This window comes from Papilio xuthus, unplaced genomic scaffold (genome assembly GCF_000836235.2).
Source record: "Papilio xuthus unplaced genomic scaffold, Pxut_1.1 DF825017.1, whole genome shotgun sequence".
NCBI classification, from domain to species: Eukaryota; Metazoa; Arthropoda; class Insecta; order Lepidoptera; family Papilionidae; genus Papilio; species Papilio xuthus.
In genome coordinates this window covers 6,275,621-6,297,713 of record NW_013533632.1, presented here as the reverse complement: position 1 = coordinate 6,297,713, position 22,093 = coordinate 6,275,621, and the positions used below count along the sequence as shown (strand labels likewise).

Genomic DNA, 22,093 nt, shown 5'->3' with positions numbered 1-22,093 from the left:
AATATCCATCCATTCTTACATCCGTCTAGACATTCGCATTTATGATATTAGTAAGATAACGTTATTGACCCGATAATGATAGTTTATCGCTTTTTAAACCGTAGTTAGTGCCATGTCTGAATACATTATAATTATAGAAATCACACTTTGATAGCAGTAATTAGTGGTTTGTATTCAACGAAATTTGTTGGCTGTTTGTCTATATATGGTAAAAAAAATCAATGTTTATTGACGCTGCATTTCTAAACCACTGTATAGACCTTGATGAAGCTATACTGTTATGTTCCGAGGGCAAAAGAAAAGTTTTGTGCGCTACACTATAAAATATGTTTTGCATTTTACGTTAAAGTTCTTAGGATTTTTATTATTAAGAATAATTACTTTGACATTGTAATAAGTGTTAAACAATATTGAAAAAAAAAATCAGCTAACTTATAAGTTAGGTAAATTGGCCTACTGCTTAAATATTCCGAGAATGGAAATACTTTTATATTTTCTTAGGATTTCTTTTTATAAGAAACCAAATCAAAGGACGAGTCTGTTTGTCAACAATTCCGATGAAACCGCGTTTAGTCACGATCGTCTCTAATATGGAGTCCACTAATTGTATTGTAAACGCTATAGATTGGAGATAATAGTTTGCCTTACTTAGCTAATGATGTTTACTTTCATAGACCCATGGTCTATTTGTATATGTATTTACTATGTGATTATATTATCCAGTTGCTATGTTATGATGGGGTTCACTATGATCCAGTGATGTATTAGCATAGATCTACAATGATAGGAATTGCAATTTAGTAAGCTCATTCCAAATAAATCATATAGTTTATTACTACGGAAAACTCATATAGTACAAATATCTATGTATTTGCAAAAGGAAACAGAAACTTGCAGAAAAAGTTCAATTCGACTGTGTATACTACCTACCTATGCTATTATTTTTTTAAAATTCAAATGTAATTTCTGTATAATGTTTTATCAGTAACTTTAGTTCGTTTTGTTGGCTTTATTTTATGTCGTTGGTTAGTAAACCTTTCTAAAGGGACCTAACAGTTTGAATGGACGTCCATCGAAATTCCCATCAAAGTGCTCCGACCTGTCGATTGTTCGATGACCCAGACCGGTACAACGATTATGTATGAGAGAGTGAATAGTGACGTAAATTGTCTGGTAACTACCCTCTGCTCTCACACTCTGCTCTAGCAGCGATGATTCTCGCTTAAATAATCACTTGGCTTTGTTTGGTTCAGATGTGTTCTTATAAACCTAGTTCATACAGCTTAATTATAAACGTTGTTTTGTTTCTAAATTATGTAACGTTTTATAATTATGGAAAAGAAAAAGAAAGTTTATAATTATATTTAACACAATCATAATGCTCGTTTTTCTATTAATTTTGTTCATTATATTTTCTTTACCTTTTAAATTTAGCAAAAAAGAAAAAATTATTGTCAAACGACTGGTTTCGGCTGCAAGTATTACTCTGCCTCGTATCTATGATTTCTTTCCAATACTTCCGTATTTGCTGACCATTTTCCGGGAAAAAATTATTTCCAATGCATTTTAAGCTACTTTTTGTCCCAGTTTTAAAACTCGCAGTGAAGCAACAACTTTGATTCGTATGTTTTGAAAGTTTATGGGATATTCGGTATTTCATTAGGCGAAATAAACTTTAACTGCAAAACTTTACACACTGAGTTATTATGAGGTATAAAAGATTAATAACAATGACGAAGGAAAAAATATTATGATTAAGAAAAAATAGAAAAGCAAAGTAATATCTTAAAAGGGCGTTGGGGGATTATAGTCCAGTAGTCTCTGAAGAGAACTGTCTTTCGTTAGTTAGTTCTTCGTAGTAGATTGGAACTTCTTTTTTCTATTAAAACTTTGTGATAAATCCTCACTTCTATCAGCGCGCTCTCGGCGTATTTCAAGGTGTAGTTATCGTCACTTAATCGATTATGGAAGTTAATGAGTGTAGTATGCAACAAGCGTTACATTGTTTTCAAGCGTTAAACTGTCGTCAACGTTGTTTTAGTATAAGGTGAAAGCAATTCTAAACTTATTGTTCACAGAGTAAAAATTAAACGACATGTTTTGTTTTGATGGATGGATGTTTATAAGAAGTTTGCTCCGGAACAGTTAAACAGAATTTCAGAGAGATAATTTAGCATAGATGTAGAACATAGTCTGGAAGAATTCATAGGCTACTTATTTCGTTTTTATTTAATTTCGCATTTATGGAGTGGCGGCTAGACTGTATGTATCTATATATATATATAAAGGAAAGTCGTGTTAGTTACACTATTTATAACTCAAGAACGGCTATACCAATGTAGTTAAAAATTAGTGAGGATGTAGCTTAGAGCCAGGAGATGGACACTATTTATCCTTTTTTTTAATTTATGCCTAGAAGAGCTGCTTTTTATTTAACTTATCTATATATTAAGTTTTTTTTATATATCCACGCGGTCGGAGTCGCGGGCGACAGCTAGTAAAAGATAAAGATGAATCACTAAAACTCAGTTTATAGGAAGCATAACGTTTATCTAAATCAAGGACTCTATAGCCTAAGATGTCTTGTGTACATTTTTGAATCTTACGAATTCATTGCTGCAAAACTTTTTAACCGGTTTCCACTGCTAAGATACCTGAAATATATTGTGACTTAATCACATGTGTGATATACAATTATTTGGCAATCCTCAAATGATTTCTTTATTACGATGTTCACCCTCTGGGCGTGGACATTTTTATCTTCAGGTGTCCAACTTCGTGACTGCCTCACTTGTAGATATGAAGTGCAAGCTTGCACGCGTCGCGTGAACGTTGGCGCTCAATAAATACACATTACTTTGGCAAAATGTTTACAATGAACCGAGTTTTTCTTTTGTATTACACGAACGCCACGGAAATATAAATGAGATATAATCATTTTCGCTATAAAATTTGCATGTGTCGATTTCATGTCTTTCCGCTCTATTTAACTAGAAGGTTGGTTATAGTCACGCTTAATACGATAAAATGTGCGTTGAATATTCGGCCGGAAAATTAAAATTTATAAAAGCAATAGGTATGATATTAATAAAATATGTAATTTTGTATATGAGGCGTTTCTTCCAGAATTTGTTCGAATTGTATATAACATGTAGATATAGAAAGATATAATAGTATAATTTTCATTTAAAATATTTTGTTCTTTTCAGGTAGTTCTTTGGTGAACACAGTGAACGACGAACCTAAACCTCCACGATCTATTGTACCCGAGCATCATCAGATTCAAAAAGTAAGTACTTAACAGATAAGTAAACATTTCTTATGACTTTTTAGAGAATATACTATTTATAAAATATATATGTTCCTACAAAGTTTCTCACAAAATATCGAATATAAAATATTCAACTATACAAATCTCAGATTACGTGTTCAAATTTATCGCCATATTCGTAATTACGTTAAAGCTTGCGTTAAGTAAAGATTGCGTTAATATTGATAGTAATTCTATGAATAAATATCCTATACAATAAATAGCAAGTTATACTATTAATAAAATTAGAGTGTCTATATGTAGAAGATGTCATGGACAGAGCGAAGTGGAAGAGACGGATTTGGAAAGCTGACCCCACCACTTTGTAGGATGCAAGCTAGGGAGAGAGAGAGAGGGTGTCTGTATGTAATATCTATTTTGTATTATTATTCAGCACTGACAAAGTTCGTAAATTTCGTAAATACAAATATAAATATAAGCAATCAATTTAAATTTCATGAATTAAATGAGCTTGTATGAAAAAAAATGAAAAATAATTTATTAAAATCCAAGAACATAAGTTTACATTAAAAAGTTAAGCTAAGAAATTTAATGGATACAAAAAAGGTGGGTATTACAAGCATTTACCAGTATCCTCGCACTAGGCGCAGCCTGTGTCGCGAGGATCCTGCTCTTAAGTTTTATCAGAGGTTCGTTAGACGGCAACAAATTAAGTAAAATACAAATAATCAAGTGCTATTATGTGTGTATGGATGTATGCATGGATGGATTCATCCATTTCTTAAAAATATCTTTATACCAGATAAACGGCTCTTACTGAAATTTGCCATAGACGTTAGACATAGTCTGGATGAACACATAGGTTACTAATTAAGTTTTCGTTTTAATTCCGCGCAGGCGGAGTCACGGACGACCTATGTAACCGATATATGGCTTATTTACGTTCAAGCGGAGTCGCATCGATTTACATATTTGAAGGCCTTTCAGCAATCTAATTGATTTCCTTGTGCATCCTGATGAATAAAGGATGAGCTCGTCGGAATACTATACCTGTCCAGAGGGTGCGGTATAAACTCACTGATTCTATATACAGGGGATAACTTTGAATAAGTTAGAAAATTTTAGTTCATACAATCTTTATATGAAGTGACACTGACGACCCAATAATTGAACTGCAAATATTTTTTCTCACCTAAACATTTTCATATTACAAACGCTATGTCGATAATGCAATCAAATAAGAATTGCAGTAGATTACAAAAACAAACGCGGCCTTGCGACATAATAATAATAATAAAGGCTTTTATTTCCATATCTAAATAACTATTTACATGAGTAGTATATTGTTAGTACTGTTAGTACTTCGCTTACATTTATATTAGTATTGTTAGATTTAAGTGTTTAGGTATGGACTCCACTTTGGGTGAAGGCCTCTTCCATCTTTTTCCAATCATTCCTGTTCCTGCCTAGAGTCATCCAGTCCCTCCCTACTTCATCTATTATGTCATCAGACCACCGTTTATTTGGTCTACCTACATTTCTTTTTCCAATTGGCCCTTTCCATCCAGTTGCCTGTATGGTCCATCGTGAGTCGGTGAAGCGTGATATGTGACCTGCCCATTGCCATTTTAACTTGAGCGCTTGTCTTAGAGCATCAGTAATTTTTGTTTTTGGCCTTGCGACATACAGACAGAAGAATTATTTATTAATTGGATTTTCGTTATCATTAATGCAAATACATCATATGTACTCTGAACCTCAAATTATTAATTACTACATAAAATTATGTTTCGGTAGATCTATTATAAAATTTACTAAATTTACTAAAATAACTCTTGATTAAAATATATCCAGTTGCGTTAGTTAGATAGACTTGTACACTCGTGTAGACAATGTTAGTTTCTGTGACGCGCTATTGAATTTAATCCGTACTATTCTAAACTTTGCCTTGACTTGATGCGGACAATTTATTTTAGTTTGACACTTCTATAAGGGTAGCTTTAATTGTTAAATATTTAGAAGCGACTAGATACCTACTCGTGGCACACGACTGACAGTGAAATGTCGGTGGGTCTGTATTTAACTATGTTCTAATGCGAATGTGAGCTTTTGTTCGTAGCATAAACGGTTGGATCGATTTTGGCGAGTGAGTCAGTCATATTGATTTTTTAATTATCTAAGTACTAGTCCGCTATGTTAGCATAATGAATATTCCTAAATGAAAAAAATAAATTGTAATCTAGTCATAAGATAATACAATATAAAAAAATATGTTTTGTCAAATATTAATACTTAATTGCATAATTAAAAATGGATTACAATGAAATGAAATTTCGTTTTAATTTGTTTGAAATACGACATTAAAGGATGCAATTATTTAATCTCATTAAAGTAATGCCTCGAATGCGATGTCTATTTCTAACTTTTGCTTGCGGTTCTCGTCGTGTTAAAAGTTTTCCTGCATTACTAGTTCCTTATTCGAATTCCAACTCCTTTCTATATCAGTTCTCAAGTTAATCAAATTATCCGTGCAACATTAGTTTATTTAGAAGATCTTCCAAATGGATACTAAGTAATAGATTAGTATATTTCTTAAGAGCTAGTAAGTCGCACTAAACAAAATTATTATATTGAATTTAAATTTAACTTACAAGTATTTTTAGACATTAGTTAGAATTATTTAACGCAAATGGCGCGCTTTCGTTACAAAGTCAAGTGTATTAATTAGTGAGCGGACGTAAACATTGATATTTTAATAAGGCTAGTATTGCGCCGATATACTGGCACAGTGTCGGATTTTCTTCCTAACAGTATTTTTTTTTATTTAAAGGTAAAAGAAGAACAATGCCCGATTATGAAGGAGAGTGTTGCCGACATTGATACTGTATCCATCTTCCCATCGTTTGACTTCCAGGTAAGTTTCGGATAAATCATATTATAATTTTTGATAAGGTTTACTGAGGTGATTTATTACGAATATTTTTATATACGTATATTGGTAAAAAATAAGAAAGTTTAAAGTATAAAACTTTATATAATATAATCAAAAATAATGTTTATAAGCTGACAAGTATTTTCTGAGTCATGTATGTGAATCTATCAGATCTAAATATCTTAGTATTTCGAATTATATTTTTTCGATTGCCTTCTGGGGGGGGGGGGGATCAGCGGCCACCCTTTCACCTCCCTGGCAACGCCCATCGTAACATATACATAATATAGATTTTCTGAAGATTAAAAATGTCGACGTAAAAAGCTATTAAAGCCAATAATTAAAACTCAATCTACTTATCACTAAGCTGGATCACTTTCAAAAGATTAAATATGCAAAACATTGTATATATTCAGAATTGGTAGTTGGTTAGTACACCTTGGCTTTGCTCAATCGGGCAAGTTACGCTGCTGTAAACTACAGGCTTCTCAAATATTATATTGCTTAGCGATCTTGTTTCCTTTCAAAACCACCTGCAAAATAAACGCAAGTACATGTAATACAGATAAGACAAACAACTTATTTCAACAGTTTATTGTTAACAGGATAATAATGATAAATAAAACAAGAATTGTATTATAAGATTCCAATTCTTTCTTCCGACGATGGCGCGCGCTCATTTCTGTAAATTATGCATCGCTTTTGGGAAATATGCAACGTAAACTGGATTGAAAGCGAGATGTGCTTTTTTGTTTTTCCGTATTTTTTAAACGCCTTTCCTTTGTTTTTGATTGAAATAATTAAAAAAATTGTCAGAACGAGGGAAGAGGGACTTTTACTGTTCCACAATGTTTACAGTTTTAGAGTAAACTTAATTAAGAAACTATAATATAATTCTTTTAGATTTGGGCTATAGCAGAGTAATTTAAATTTATTTTCAAAAGTGTTTTTTATCATAAAATAAAATTAAAAAAATATTCATTTAAATTTTATTGTATTTCTAACGCTATTAATTTAAATTAGTATATAAATAATTTATACATTAAAAGATACAATTTACTCTAAATTACATTAAAAAAAATATGATATAGTAGAAATCTTCGCGAGCTCTTAAGGCAACGCTTTTGAACATTTGTGTTTAAAGATATTACTTTTTTCGATGCAATGTTCCTCTCATTTACGGATATATCAACCTTTACACTGTTCCACAAATCCAATCATTCGCAATAAACCCACGTCACTCACAATATTAATTTTTCAAAGAGCTTTTGTATCTCAAATCACTTTGTTTTCACAAAAATTTTGTCACGGATAAAAATAACATATGCCGATCGACTAAATTCTGGCTACACTAGAAGTAAATTTATATTCATGCCATTCTAAAAGTTATTAAAACTACAAAGGTACATTTAAAAGGAGATTTCAAATTGAACGCGCGAATAAAAATAATGCCCATATTTTCGAAAAAATTGTCTACAGTTTCTGCACATTTTTTGTAACTATGTGATGAATATTTTATCATTACTTTAAAACCTTTGAGTACAAAAGTATTATTTTTTCTACATTCAAGCGAATCTTGTAAAGACGTAAGATTTAATTAAGCATCATTTTCATATTAGTGAATGCTTTGGAAAGTTAGAGTTGAATACACATGTGATTGAATTTATTTCAATTTGCATAACATACTTCTTATTGAAAGCCTGCGTTTCCCTGTACTTTAAATTACACTCTACAAAGTAAATCCTTGGAACCTCATTAGGGACTAAAGAGGTATATTTCTGTACGGTCAGAATCGCAATTTACTGAGTTAAATCAAAATAAGAAAATATATTGAAGCTGGAATTTTTATACGTATTAGATGGATTCATGTTTCCATGTGGCTTATCATATTGAACAAAAAAGATTTTATTAAATCTCTCTTGTACATTAATTTTAGCCACCGTAAATAAAGAAATCGCTACATTTAAACTTTCCCCATGATTTTCCTTCATCTGAATAAAATGCTTTGAAAACTACATACAAAAAGAGATCGCGTTCAAAAGTCAAAGATTTCCAAGTCTTTGATCTGTTCGACCAGGCCAAAGATCAAGTCTTAGTTTCCTTATCCTTATTTACAGTTGAGCGGGAGGACGGTCTTTTCAGCTCAACTTTAAATAACTTTTATTTTTAATTTAAGTTAGCGCTTGACTGTGAAACCACCTTGGGTTAGGAGCAGCGATACTGTGACGTAGCTTTTATTGCTTATAAGATATCGACATTCAATTCTAAACATATTAATGTTTATTTTTTATTTATTTATTTACAAAACACACGCACACGTACACACACACGCGCGCACACAAACACACACGCGCGCACACAAACACACACACACACACGCGCACACAAACACACACACACACACAAATAAAATATTATCGTCCAAACCCTTTAATTACGATCGACGCACACGTCAAATATCAAATGCCAATTCTCACGTGGATATATCGAACTAGACTTGTTACCTAGTTTAGTGTTAAGTCGTGGATTACAGTTCGCTTTGACTCCCCTCTATTGGTGCGAATCAATACCACATATGTTGAATGGCGTTGAATGGCTTTGAATGTCTCAGTACTAGGTAATCAAAATATTCCCCACACAGATATTGGACAGCGTTCATCCATACTATTACTGCTTTCAAGAATAAATTTTTCATTAAACCTTTTCGTTTATTACTTTTTTAACGTACAAATTGAAGCAAGAATATAAAAATATTTCAGCTAAATATGTCACAATATATATAAGTGTTTTATATAAAAGATAATGGAAGCGCCAAGCATATATGTTAATTAAAAATTTTTCATAAAATTAAACGTTGTAATGAACGTATCGAGTAAAATATTTTTTAATTTATATTCGTTTCATATTTCTTTTGCCGTGTTCTCCTTTATCACTTTTAAATAATAGTTGTTCGAATATATTATTTTCTCATCCGTATCGTATTGTATTAATAATTTACAAAATACTAGATTTAAAAGCTAGCTAATGTTTTTACTCGTTACCTTGTTCACAACAAACACAAAGACTGTGTTAGACAGTTTGTGATTTGTATACGAGTATGTTTTAGATTTTATCTACAGTTTGAAAGTTTTTCAAATATTTTATTTTACGGCAACTATCCATTAATTTCCGAACGTACTAATTTCTCATTATATGTCTGATCGATTGGGTGAGATAAAGTTAAATTATTTTTATAATATAACTTTCGTCTGCGATTCCGTCCGTGCGGATTTTTTTATTATAAAACTAAACTTAATTATTACCGTATTTATTCTTCCAGATAATATTCTACATTTATGTCAAATGTCAGCGAGATTCCTTAATCGTTCTATTACCTAATAACAATTATTTTCAAATATTAAATGTAATATATCATTTTAATATAATAATGTAGCATAATTTCGGACAGTTAATGAGATTGAAATCTAGTTTAAAACGTTTGATCAGAGTAATCCGCTTACCTGTAGATTGCATTCAATATACGTGTTTACTGTTAGCATAGAATGCATCCAATTCAAACTAATATATTAATTTCCATCTAGATAAACAGCATTTCCATTTGTACGCATGTTATACTTAATAACAGAGCATTAAGATTATGAGAGATAGAGATACAAATTATTTAACTATCAAAGAAATAAAACATCATGTTGCAACTTCTACATATCTCCAAATAAATTCAAAGATATGCGCGAATTCAACCCGCACTGGCCCGTATTTGACTGTGGCCGCTAACTTAGGGTAAACTCCGAGCCTCTCAGTCGGGACCTATAGTCTATAATGATTAGACCATCATTATCAATAGCCTATAGATGATGATGATGATGAAAAAAAGATCTACTTTTCATACAAAGTAATTAAAATTATTTTTAGATCCATCTCAAGTATCGAGATATTTTATCGGCCGTAATATTAACGGAAAAATCTGTAATATGATCATATCCAATTTACAAATTCCTTGAATATTCAGGCTCTTATTGTGTGAATAATAAGCTATCAGATTATAAGATCATATTAGGATCTTACGAATAGTATAAAATTCCATCCTTATTTTCTAAAATACTGGTATTATGATATTAGTGTCGAGGATAGAGCGAAGTGGAAGAAACTAACAGGAAAGCTGACCCCACTATTATATGGGACACTAGTAGGCAGAGTGATGGTATTTCGATGTTAACAAAAATTGTTTCATTGGCCCAATATGTCTGTGATACCTTTTCTTAAATCGCTTTCACTAAGTTTTATGCATTGCAATATTGCATTTTACATTATGTGATCGCTGCGTATTTTTTCGTTTATAGACTTTGATAGGATTTTCTCCTTTCATTTGCAAATTCTGTTGAATAATGCATTTGATGTTCGTAAATTGCATATTTAAGTATGGAGAACAGTTACCAATCCCAGTCGGTTTTTTATGTTTTTTTTATTATTTTAAGGGCATTTTATATGTCAAATTAAAAAATTACATATATTAAGTAGATCGATTTAATTGTTATTAGCAGCTTATTTTTGTTGAATAAGGGACAGCTTGAACTTTTTTCTTAATTCGTATAAAGTTCATGTCTCGTTTAAAATAAAGTCTAATTTTCTCTCACAAATTAAAGCGTCGCTTCAAAAATTAAGGACGTTAAAATTAAGCCTTATTCTTAGCTATAAATAAAATTGGAGTGTCTGTACGTAATATCAAAAAAGGAAAACCACATTTCGTTGATGTATTTGCTTTAGCCGTAACGAAAAACCAATTTACAAAATTTTGTCTGTCTGTCTGTCAGCAAGGGCGTGTTTCCTCCGATTAATCTCCGGAACGGTTGGACCGATTTTGATAGGACTTTGACGGTAGCTGATGCACGCAAACATGTTATAGGCTATGTTTTTTTAATTTTGTGCCGACGGAATCGCGCGCTCGTAGGTAGCAAAAGTAAAATGTAATATTCGGTCTCGCAGCAACGTTTTTAATTTATCTTTTGGCATTAACGAAATTATTATTCTGACATTTTAGATTTTTCACACTTCATAGAATAGCAACGCATGCCAGGATTGGCTAGTATATCCGTTAGTTCATAAAGGTATTGTACACATGCAGGCCTAGTTGTTGGTGAAATAATCATCAGGTAATTTATATAGAATATTACTTTTACACTGTGGTTACTCATTGGTCGACCGTTCCGATTTAATTTCATATATAAAGTCGGCAGAGTTTCATCCCCTTTGCTTCCAATATTAAAATGGAAATTTCTACTTTCAGTGTTGGTTTCATACGTTAGATATATACAAGTATGTATGAACATATGTATGTATATTTAACATCAATGCTGTACTGATAAAAAGTAATAAATATGTTCTATAATATAATAAATTAGGTATAAGTGTTGTTACTTTGTTTTCAATACTTATGAAGTGACTTTCGTTGCTTAAAATCGTCATGGAACTTTCTAGTTTCGGACAGCTGTCCTTTAAGTCTGATCTGACATGAAAATTTAATTGCTTTTTGTTCTATAATACAAGATACATTTCAAAAGCGAATACATTAGTTTAACAATTATTATTTTACTAGCTGTCGTCCGCGACTCCGTCCGCACGGGGTTAAAAAAAACTTAGTATATGATATTACAGACTATATTCTTCATCCATGCCAGATCTAGATCCATTTAGCCGTTCTAGAGATGAATCCATTCAAACAAACATCCATCCATCCATCTTAACATTCGCATTTATAATATTAGTAAGAGTAAGTAAGATAGCATTCTGAACGTTTTAATTTATTAGTTTTGCCAAAGAATTTATAACATTATGTAATAACATATATCTCTGGTAAATAAATGATGAAAGATTTTGACGAGAATAATATTTACGTCTTCCAAATACAACGGAATTATATAATATTTGGTACTAGTAACTTATAATGATAAAAGTAAACTACGTTGTCATGGATGAATCTTGAATCGGACTCTAGTCTTTAAGCAAACAGTTGTCGAATACGCAAATATTTGTCCCGACTGGGAATCGATCTTAGGGATCTATAACTTATAAAGAAATAATTTTATCTGTAAAATGTTTTAGTAGCAGTTACAAACGAGAAGAAACTTTACAACTACTTTTTACAAACTAGATCTTTACTTGAATAATAATTATAATAATGAATATATAATCTGAATAACTTAAGAATACTATTATATAAATGTAACTAGATTTTTGGATAAATGTTTGTTAGAAATTATCTCCAGAACGGCTTAATGGATCGCTGGCATAAAATTTGGCACGGGTGTAGAACATATTACGAGGAGAACACATAGGTTACTTATTAGTTTTTTGTTAATTCCGCGTGGACAACCGCATGAATCCGCCATCAAACTGAACGCCTTGCGTCGCGCGGCGCTGCCGAGCGGACTACGACGCGATGAGTCACCGTCAACCCCTTAACGTTAGTTGACGTAACTTTGGGTTTCGTCTGTAGTAGCAGTTTAACAAATATATATTATAATTTCTTTTTGTCAGCGTGAATGTAAGGAATAAAAATATCTATTAATACAAATGTCAGAGCACTGAATATCTGCGTTAAAATTTTATCAAGATAACCCAGGTTTTATTTAAGTCCTGTTTAACTGAATTATAGCGTAGCTGCTTAAACCAACTCCGTCTGTTTACCTTTATAATTCAAACTAAAATCTCCGATTACCTTTGTAACACGTCTCAGCGACCAACCGTAACCTCATAAAACACTAAACCAAGCTTTACTCGGACGTCGTGGATTGCGTATTTATTTTCTTATATCTGTTTTAAATTACAATGTAATATTATACAATGGTTAATAAAAGTACTCATATATTCTACTCTACAATGTGTTGTTTTATTCAACGATGAGTTATCTCAAAGCTGTTTTTGTACTATTACCAGAATTCTAACAACCAACCACAGCTTCGGTTATATATAATAAGTAAAATAAAAATTGGTCCTATATGATGAAACTTTCCAAATATGAAAGATACAGTTTTAGTAGTTTTTGAGTTTTTATTTAAACAATAAAAATACTTCTGTATAGATATTATTATGTAGATTGTGTTAATTACATTCATTTAATTTGCTTTGTTTAACTTTAGACCGTTATCCTTCTGGGGTTTGAATCGAGTCCCTGTAAGCTTGCATCAACAAACGCTAGTTCCCCCTTTCCACCGCTGCACATCGGATAATGAATTCCACGTCACATTCGAAACAACGAGCGCGAGACAAACGGAATGGAAAGATCAACATTTGTATTTCCATTTCACCATATACAGTTAAATTTATAAATTCCAAATTATTACAACTAGTTTTTTTTTCCACAGCCAAGCTGGCTTCGAACAAAGGAGTTTTGGGACAGAACTTTTGAAGATCGCTACGAAAAGATACGCAACGACAGTCGGCGACCTGGATTAAAGGTAATATTCAAAAGAATTTGTATCTTTAAAAAACTCGTCAATATATATTTCAATTGCATAAGAAACCCTACCGCTCGCCGGCGTTTCTTGAATTCCAAAGAGGGCGATAGTAAGAGGCACTACAATGTACGATGCTGCAGAAATCCAACAATACTCTGAAAATAAAATTGTATTGAATGCAAAAGATGTTGTAGATCTTCCGAGAAAAGTTCTACGAAACGGTTGAAAATATCAAAACTTTAAAATCGTCTGAATATAAAACCAATAATTTTATTCGCTCGCAAGCAACTCTGTTTACAATGTCATCTGGTTTTTACCCTTATCGGAAAGTATAACAACGAACAATTAACTTAGTAGCAAGAATTGCTCTTCTGAATACCTGCTATTAGGTTTCGTTATCGCTGGATATCACAGTTCCAAATACCATATCCAAATCTATTAATTTTACAGAAGTGCAATTGTTTGTATTAGGCGATCTACTTCTTTGAAAAATATACTACTTTCCTTTATTATATATTGATAGATTGATAGAAATAATGCATTGCATACTTTAATAAATCAATCGTTTGGAGACAATTACAGAGATCGACATAAAACACCACCAAACTTATTATTAAGAGTCTGCTAATAGGATATCTAATTCTCTCTAAGATCGGAAATCGAATGCGAACGGCGTAAACTTTGTCTTCCTATTTTTTACAAAAGACAGTTGTACTTGGTTGAGACATTTTCTCAAACAGTAATAAATAAAAATAATTATAAGAATCACCCTTAACTTAGGGTAAGCTCCGAGCCCTTCGGTGGGGATGTATAGTACGTAGGACGTAGTGAGCTGATGATGATGAATTATAATAATCATTTTGTTATTTATAAAATCAATTAAAATATCACTTAACGTCAGAAAGAATCGTTGTCAAGCGATATTTAAAAAAAAACTTTTTAAATATTAGAATATAATCTTCTTTATTTCGACTAAGGCACTTTATTTCAATAATAAAAAAATCATATATTTTCATTATTACTAAACAAGAATCACTAATTGACTCCGTCGAATATCGCAATTTTGTCGGATTATCTTTAATACGATTATTTATTAATTGGCCCAAATTATTCACAGATTAGTGTGTTGCCGACCGTTTATTTATACAACAAGATAATAAATACTTTATAAAAACTTTTTCATTTTATTAACGAACAGATTAACATTGATTTTTTTCGTAGCTGTAAAGACTTTAATGAGCAAGCATTTTAATTTTAAAACAAAATATTGTAGTTACATGTATAATAAAAGGTGATTCTATCTATTTTTTTCATTTTTTAGTAGACTTCAAATATGTCTGAATTGATTGTCGTCAAGTCCGGGCTTCTCCTAGATGTTTCCTACTATTTATTATAGAATTCCAGATAATCATTCAATGGCAAATGTCAGAGCATAGTGTTTCCAAGATTTGTTAAAGTTAAGCTCCACTTTTTACATTCCTATCCTACACAGATAATGCATTTTCATCACAAAGTAACATGATAGAAACTGAACAAAGATGAATGATGATAGAGTCCCGCAAGAACAAATCTCTTCCATTACGTATCATGAATAGGTGTCTGTTATCCCGTACCAATGCTTTATACAGAATGTAATGAAATTTTAATATAGAATTAAAACGTTTTAGTACAGTTAACATCTTTTTCCTCACACACGTTCAAAGCGTTGCCAATTATATTCAGAACACTAAAAGACCGCAGACCGAAAGATAATTTAATTATGTTTAGCACAGCTTTCATATTTTCATATGTATATATGTGCACGACATACTATATGATTTATGTAAGTTAATTGTAATATGTTTTGATGTTGAGAATCTAAATCTAAATTTATAAATAAATTAAAAGTCTACAAAAAAGTTTTTACAAAAAAAGAATTCACTGCCGCGTCAATGACTATATAAAACGCGCAAATCTTCGCTAAGTGGAATATTATTATTTAATTAAATAAAATATAGCCGAGGGGAATGCAAAAAACTTCTACGTGTTGAATCTTCTTGAGTTTGAAGTTTACTACAAGAAGTTCAAGATACGTAATACTTGATGGAAAATTCTTAGGAAGACATCATTATATTTTACTAACTTCGACTTACATATTCGTTATTTTGAAATACAAGTTATCGAGTATAAATATGTAGTAAAACGCCAACGCAGGTAAATAATTTATCCAGGGACAACGTCCAAACAATTTGAGATACGGAGTATTAGAATGTTTAGTGAAAGAAGACCTTTTTTCCACTTAACAACGCTTAGTTATATTCTACTGTAATATTGTAGGTAATCGTGGTGCCTCACTCACATAACGATCCCGGCTGGTTGAAGACTTTCGAGCAATACTTTGAATGGAAAACTAAGAACATTATAAACAATATCGTAATCAAATTGAACCAACATCCGAACATGACATTCATTTGGACGGAAATTTCCTTTCTGAACGCTTGGTGGGAGACTTCACATCCAGTTAAACAAAAGGTAATGTCTGCAATTCCAAAGAATATTCAAATATAATACATTAACATAGTTGAACTAACCTGTTTAGATAAAAGTTACTTTTTAATTCATGATGAGCTATTAATCTTGTTTAATTAACCGTGAAATACCAATGCTGTAATAATTGTATTTAACCATTTATTTGTCTGTGTTTTAATCAGTTTTTGCTCGTGTTTTGATCGTAGAAAAATATTGTAATTTGTGTTATAGGCTCTTAAAAAGTTAATAAAGGAAGGACGTCTTGAAATTACTACTGGTGGCTGGGTTATGCCTGACGAAGCCTGTACCCATATCTACGCGTTAATCGATCAGTTTATAGAAGGTAATGTAAAAATATAGTAATCTGATGAGTGATCTATTGTTTAATTCAGAAGAAATTATTTTAATATTGTTCTACGTTCAAGTAGCTGTCGTCTGCGAACGCTAGTTGTCCGTTCGTGCAGACTAAAAAAAAATTGTTGCCTATGTATTTTTATAGTCTGCATCCATCCTTAATTTCATCGAGATACCTTCAAACAAACATCGATCTAAACATTTGCAGTTATAATACAATTAAGAAAGTAAGATGTAAGATTATTTACTTGCATATTTGATTACAGCTCAGTAAATTAATCTATAAAATATTTATTTGCTGTTTAAAGTAATTACTCAGTTTACCCTCTGAATTACATCAAAGTTTGCAAGCTGTGTTAAACTTTATTTGAATATCATTTTCGGGCTCAATCTAACTTTGACTTGTCTGTTACGGGAAAACAACAACCTGTATACTGGACGAGTTCTAATAGTTAGTAAAGCTTATTTGGATCTTAGAACTTTGGCTCTAGCAATTTAGAACATTGCTTGATTGAAATAATACTTTAGAAAAGTTTTTACCTTAAAACAAAGATTTATTTTACTAAGAAAATTCGTTTTTGTTCTATTAGAACCTTGCGATACCAAAAGTAACAGTTTTACTTAAATTTATTTATAATTTCAGGTCACCACTGGGTTAAAACTAATCTTGGAGTTACGCCTAAAATCGGCTGGTCAATTGACCCATTCGGTCATGGACCAACGGTACCGTATTTACTTGACCAAAGTGGACTAGAGGGCGCGATCATCCAACGAATCCACTACGCCTGGAAGCAGTGGCTCGCCCAACGACAGATTGAGGAGTTCCTGTGGGTGCCTGGATGGACGTCGAAGAAGCCATCTTTGATAGTTCACAACCAACCTTTTGATATTTATTCTATTAAAAGCACTTGCGGTCCCCATCCGTCTATTTGTCTTAGCTATGATTTTCGTAAAATCCCCGGCGAATATTCCGAGTACACTGCAAAACATGAAGAGATAACTGAACATAACCTTCACAGCAAATCCAAAACGTTGCTAGAAGAATATGAACGCATCGGATCGCTCACCACTCATAATGTGGTACTGGTGCCTCTCGGCGACGACTTCAGATACGAATTCGACTCGGAATTCGATGCGCAATACGTCAACTACATGAAAATGTTTAATTACATCAACAGCCACAAGGAGCAATTCCATGCTGAAGTTCAATTCGGTACCCCTCTGGACTATTTCAATGCTATGAAGGAAAGATTGAACGGTAATATACCAAGTTTAAAGGGCGATTTCTTTGTCTACTCTGACATATTCAGCGAAGGAAAACCCGCATACTGGTCTGGATATTACACAACGCGTCCCTATCTTAAGATTCTCGCACGACAATTCGAACATCAGCTGCGAACATCGGAAATTATCTTCACGCTCGTCTCTAATTTTATACGACAGTCTACCGATCATAGACTCATTTCTTCCGAGAAGCGATTGGAAAAGCACTACGAACAATTGGTCAACGCGAGGAGAAATTTGGGACTTTTCCAGCATCACGATGCCATTACGGGCACTTCGAAGGCTAATGTCATGAACGACTACGGCACTAAACTCTTCACAAGCTTATATCATTGCATTCGTCTGCAGGAATCTGCTCTTACATCACTTATGATTCCGGACGAAAAATTGCATTCTCAAAGTATTTTGCAGAGCGAAGTAGAATGGGAAACCTACGGAGCACCGGTCCGTAAACTTCAGGTGTCCTTGATTGACAGAAAGAAAATAATTCTCTTCAATCCTCTAGCAGAACGTCGAACCGAAGTTATCACTGTTAGATCAAATACAACTGACATTCGAGTTTACGATAGCAGAACGAGGCAGCACGTGGAATACCAAATAACACCTATTATTGAAGTTCTCGACAACGGTAAACGTGTCATCAGCAACACTAATTTCGACATCCAGTTTGTTGCAACTCTGCCCGCGCTCACCACGGTAACCTTCAAACTCGAAGAGCATGTGAATACGTCAAAACATTGCCTCGTTTTTTGCAACAATTGCAATGACAATAATTCCGAAAAACCACCGAACTTCGTTATAAAGAAAATGATGCCTGGTGATATTCAACTCGAAAATTCCGTTTTGAAATTACTCGTAAACAGAAATAATGGATTTTTGAAGCAAGTTTACAGAAAAGACGCGCGGAAAAAGAACACAGTGGAAATACAATTCGGGGCCTACCAAAGCGCACAGAGACATTCGGGAGCTTACCTGTTCATGCCTGATTACGATGCACCTGAGAGACATGTCCTCAGCCAATACGCCAACTGGAACAGCGCCCAAGATGATAACATTATTATAATATCTGGGCCGGTATCCACTAAAATAACTACAATGTATATGCCGTTTTTGATCCATACAATCACGATATACAACGTAGAGGAGCCGGCGATGCTGCACGCTATATCGATCGAGAACGTTGTTGATTTCGAAAACCCGCCCAAAAATAGAGAAACTGAACTCTTCATGCGAATCGAAACTAACATACTTAACGGAGAACCGCCGGAGTTCTATACGGATCAGAACGGATTTCAATATCAGAAGAGGGTTAAAGTTGAGAAACTTGGTATTGAAGCTAATTATTACCCAATTACTACTATGGCTTGGATTCAAGATGATGATACGCGAATCACGCTGATCACAAACCATGCTCAGGGCGCTTCGGCCTTCGAACCCGGCCGTCTCGAGGTGATGCTTGATCGACGAACTCTATACGATGATTTCCGCGGCATTGGTGAAGGCGTGGTTGATAATAAACAAACCACATTCCAAAATTGGCTGCTCATTGAAGCTACAAACTTTGAAAAAACTAAAAGAGATACTAGTGAGAAATTCCAAAACGTACATGAAAGATTCTTTAGACCGGAGGAGAAAACCACAGATTACCAATTGCCATCGCAGACAGCCGATTATTTGAGCCGATGTCTGAACTATCCTGTGAACATTTATTTAGTGGACACGAGTGAGGTTGGGGAGATACAAGTGAAGAAGTATCAATCCTTCGTGCAGAACTTCCCGCCGGGCATTCATCTGGTTACTATGCGCACTATAACGGATGATATCCTCGAACAGTTTCCGAGCTCTTCGTGCTATATGGTACTACAACGACCTGCTCACAGCTGTACCGTAGGACTGCGTCGCCCTAAACCGACTGCTTTCACCCCTAAAACTCAGTTCAATGGACTTCGTATCAAGAACTTGACTTCAGTCAGCTTGACCGGTCTCAAAACATATAAAACTCTAGTAGACATAGAAGACGTGAAACTAGAACCTGTAGAGGTTAAAACATATAAGGTCAAGTTTTGAAGACTGTTAAATTTAATCTTTAGATAAATTATAATAATAAACTTGCTGTTCTATAAGTATCTAGACAGCAATAATGTTAGTTAACGCTTTGATGATATCTCCTAGTCCAAATTTAATTCAATGCACTCGGGAGATATTTGTTCGATGTCTATGTGAATTTAATATTAAGACATGAGTTTCCACTGCCAAAACTCTTGTATAAAAACAAATTACCATCTATTTCCTTGTCTTTGAAAAAAACAGAGATCAAAACATGTTATATACAATTGTTTCGACAGAGGAAACCCGTACGTAGAGAATTTTTGACAAATTTCACTTTTTCATGTTCATAATATGTTTCCACATTGAGAAATGTTTTTAATCTTTATAATAATAATTATTTATCAAATATCCTTCTGCATAACTAGTGAAAAATCTAGAATTACTAGATAAATCTACCTCAGGTCCAAATGATATACCTTTCAGAATCAAAATGATTTTATTTAAGGTGTTAATTACATTATAGTTATCCTACAATTCTTATTGTTGGTTTCTAAGACCAAAATCCATGTATAAAACATATCATCGTTGACAAAAGCATATACCAATACGCTTTATACAGAAATTTTCGTCTCAGAAACCGACGATTAAACAGATATTTATTAATAATTATTCCTTTTTGCTACTAGTCTTCTACTGTGTTTATTTTCTAATTGTTTTAAAAATATAACCGATATTTTAAAAACACAAACTTAGTCAAATGTACATAAATCTTGCCATTATCAATTATATTAAAATAATTGGTTATATTCATAGCAATCGATATTACATATGTATTGCATATTTACTGAAAATATTAATATTTGATTAATTTATTCATTTCACAATACATAAGTTGTGATTCATTTAAGATCTCTTTTATATTAAATATGTGTACAAAAATACGTTAAGTAATTGTGTTAGATTCATATTATTTTTAAACAAGTAAAGGAAAAAAGCATCAGGACACATTGTAAGCATAAAATTGGGACTATATTATTAAAGAAGGGCTAATGACTCCTAAATCATTTTTTTTTAAAAGAGAATCCTTGAATATACAATATCTTGTCCCTATTATATTATAATATGAACAATTAAGAGGCTAAAGCATTTTTGTTATAATAAAATTACTAACTTAATCGAATCTCAGTGAGATTAAATATTAATACATATTTTTGTCTCTGTTCAAAGAAATTTGACAACAGTAACAATGTTTTCTTTGTATTATTTCCTAATCTCTAACTTTTTTTTTTCTAATATTAGTAAGAATTAATCTACACATATATGTGGATGTACATTGCTGAAACATATTCATAAATACATTTAAAAAAAAACAAAGATTGTTTTTTTACACATGTGTTTTTGTAGTGATTATTCAATTTGTCAAATAGGTTAATTTATTATAATTGTTTGGTTGTGTTTGTTAATATTTTATTGGTTTTAGCTAAAATGATTGAATTATAAATATAAGTATTAATATTGCTGACGAATATAATCGCATTTATGTTAACCTGCAAATAATTTAAGTTATTATATAATATGTTTTGTTAAAAAGAGGCGCCAATAATTATTCATTAAGTGTAGTTTTATAATAAATTAATAATTTGTTTGTAATTGATAAAAGGAATAATTGTGTCTGTTGCTAAATGTTTTCTTAGAGTTTTCATAGCTGTAAAACATGTATACATTATGATATCTTTATCTTGAAATTTTAAATATATGTTTTTAAATCTACAGCTAAAAAGCTTATAAGTAATAGACCACGTTTATTGCTATTTACATATAATAATAATATTACATCAATTTAAACTAGTCCCGTATAAAATCTACAAACAGTTTAATAATCTGTTTTTATTTGTGATTATCTTGCGTAGGATTATAACAAATGTTTGCTTTTCTTAAATTAATTTTAATTCATAAAACAATTAAAATGATTACTCTGTATTGTTGTCTGTTCGTTTCTGAGTACAAAGTCTCCATTTAAAACATATTATCTATGTGTTGTCAAAGATGATAAGGATATGTTTTATACAGATATTTGATCTCAGAAACCTACGGTAAGCGAATTATATCGAAAACATATTGGATTGATCTGAAAATAGCTTCTTAAATGACAATTTAGATAGCTCCTGCTGTCTTTTAGACCAAATTTAATTATTATTCTTCTATACAATTAATTTATTTGTATATATTTTAGCAAAACTA

The 22,093-nt window shown here is 32.2% G+C and overlaps 1 protein-coding gene across 1 annotated transcript in view; it reads left to right on the top strand.

The window, feature by feature from the left end:
• Positions 1–20,437, top strand: part of alpha-Man-IIb (alpha-Mannosidase class II b) — a 61,154-nt gene extending 40,717 nt beyond the window's left edge. The window contains exons 3-8 of the mRNA XM_013323768.1: positions 3,210–3,289; positions 6,102–6,185; positions 13,565–13,657; positions 15,974–16,168; positions 16,397–16,508; positions 17,163–20,437. Coding sequence (XP_013179222.1) covers positions 3,210–3,289; positions 6,102–6,185; positions 13,565–13,657; positions 15,974–16,168; positions 16,397–16,508; positions 17,163–19,870 — 3,272 coding nt within the window. The 3' untranslated portion in view covers positions 19,871–20,437. The remainder of the gene's footprint in view (positions 1–3,209; positions 3,290–6,101; positions 6,186–13,564; positions 13,658–15,973; positions 16,169–16,396; positions 16,509–17,162) is intronic.
• Positions 20,438–22,093: the final 1,656 nt, after the last annotated feature.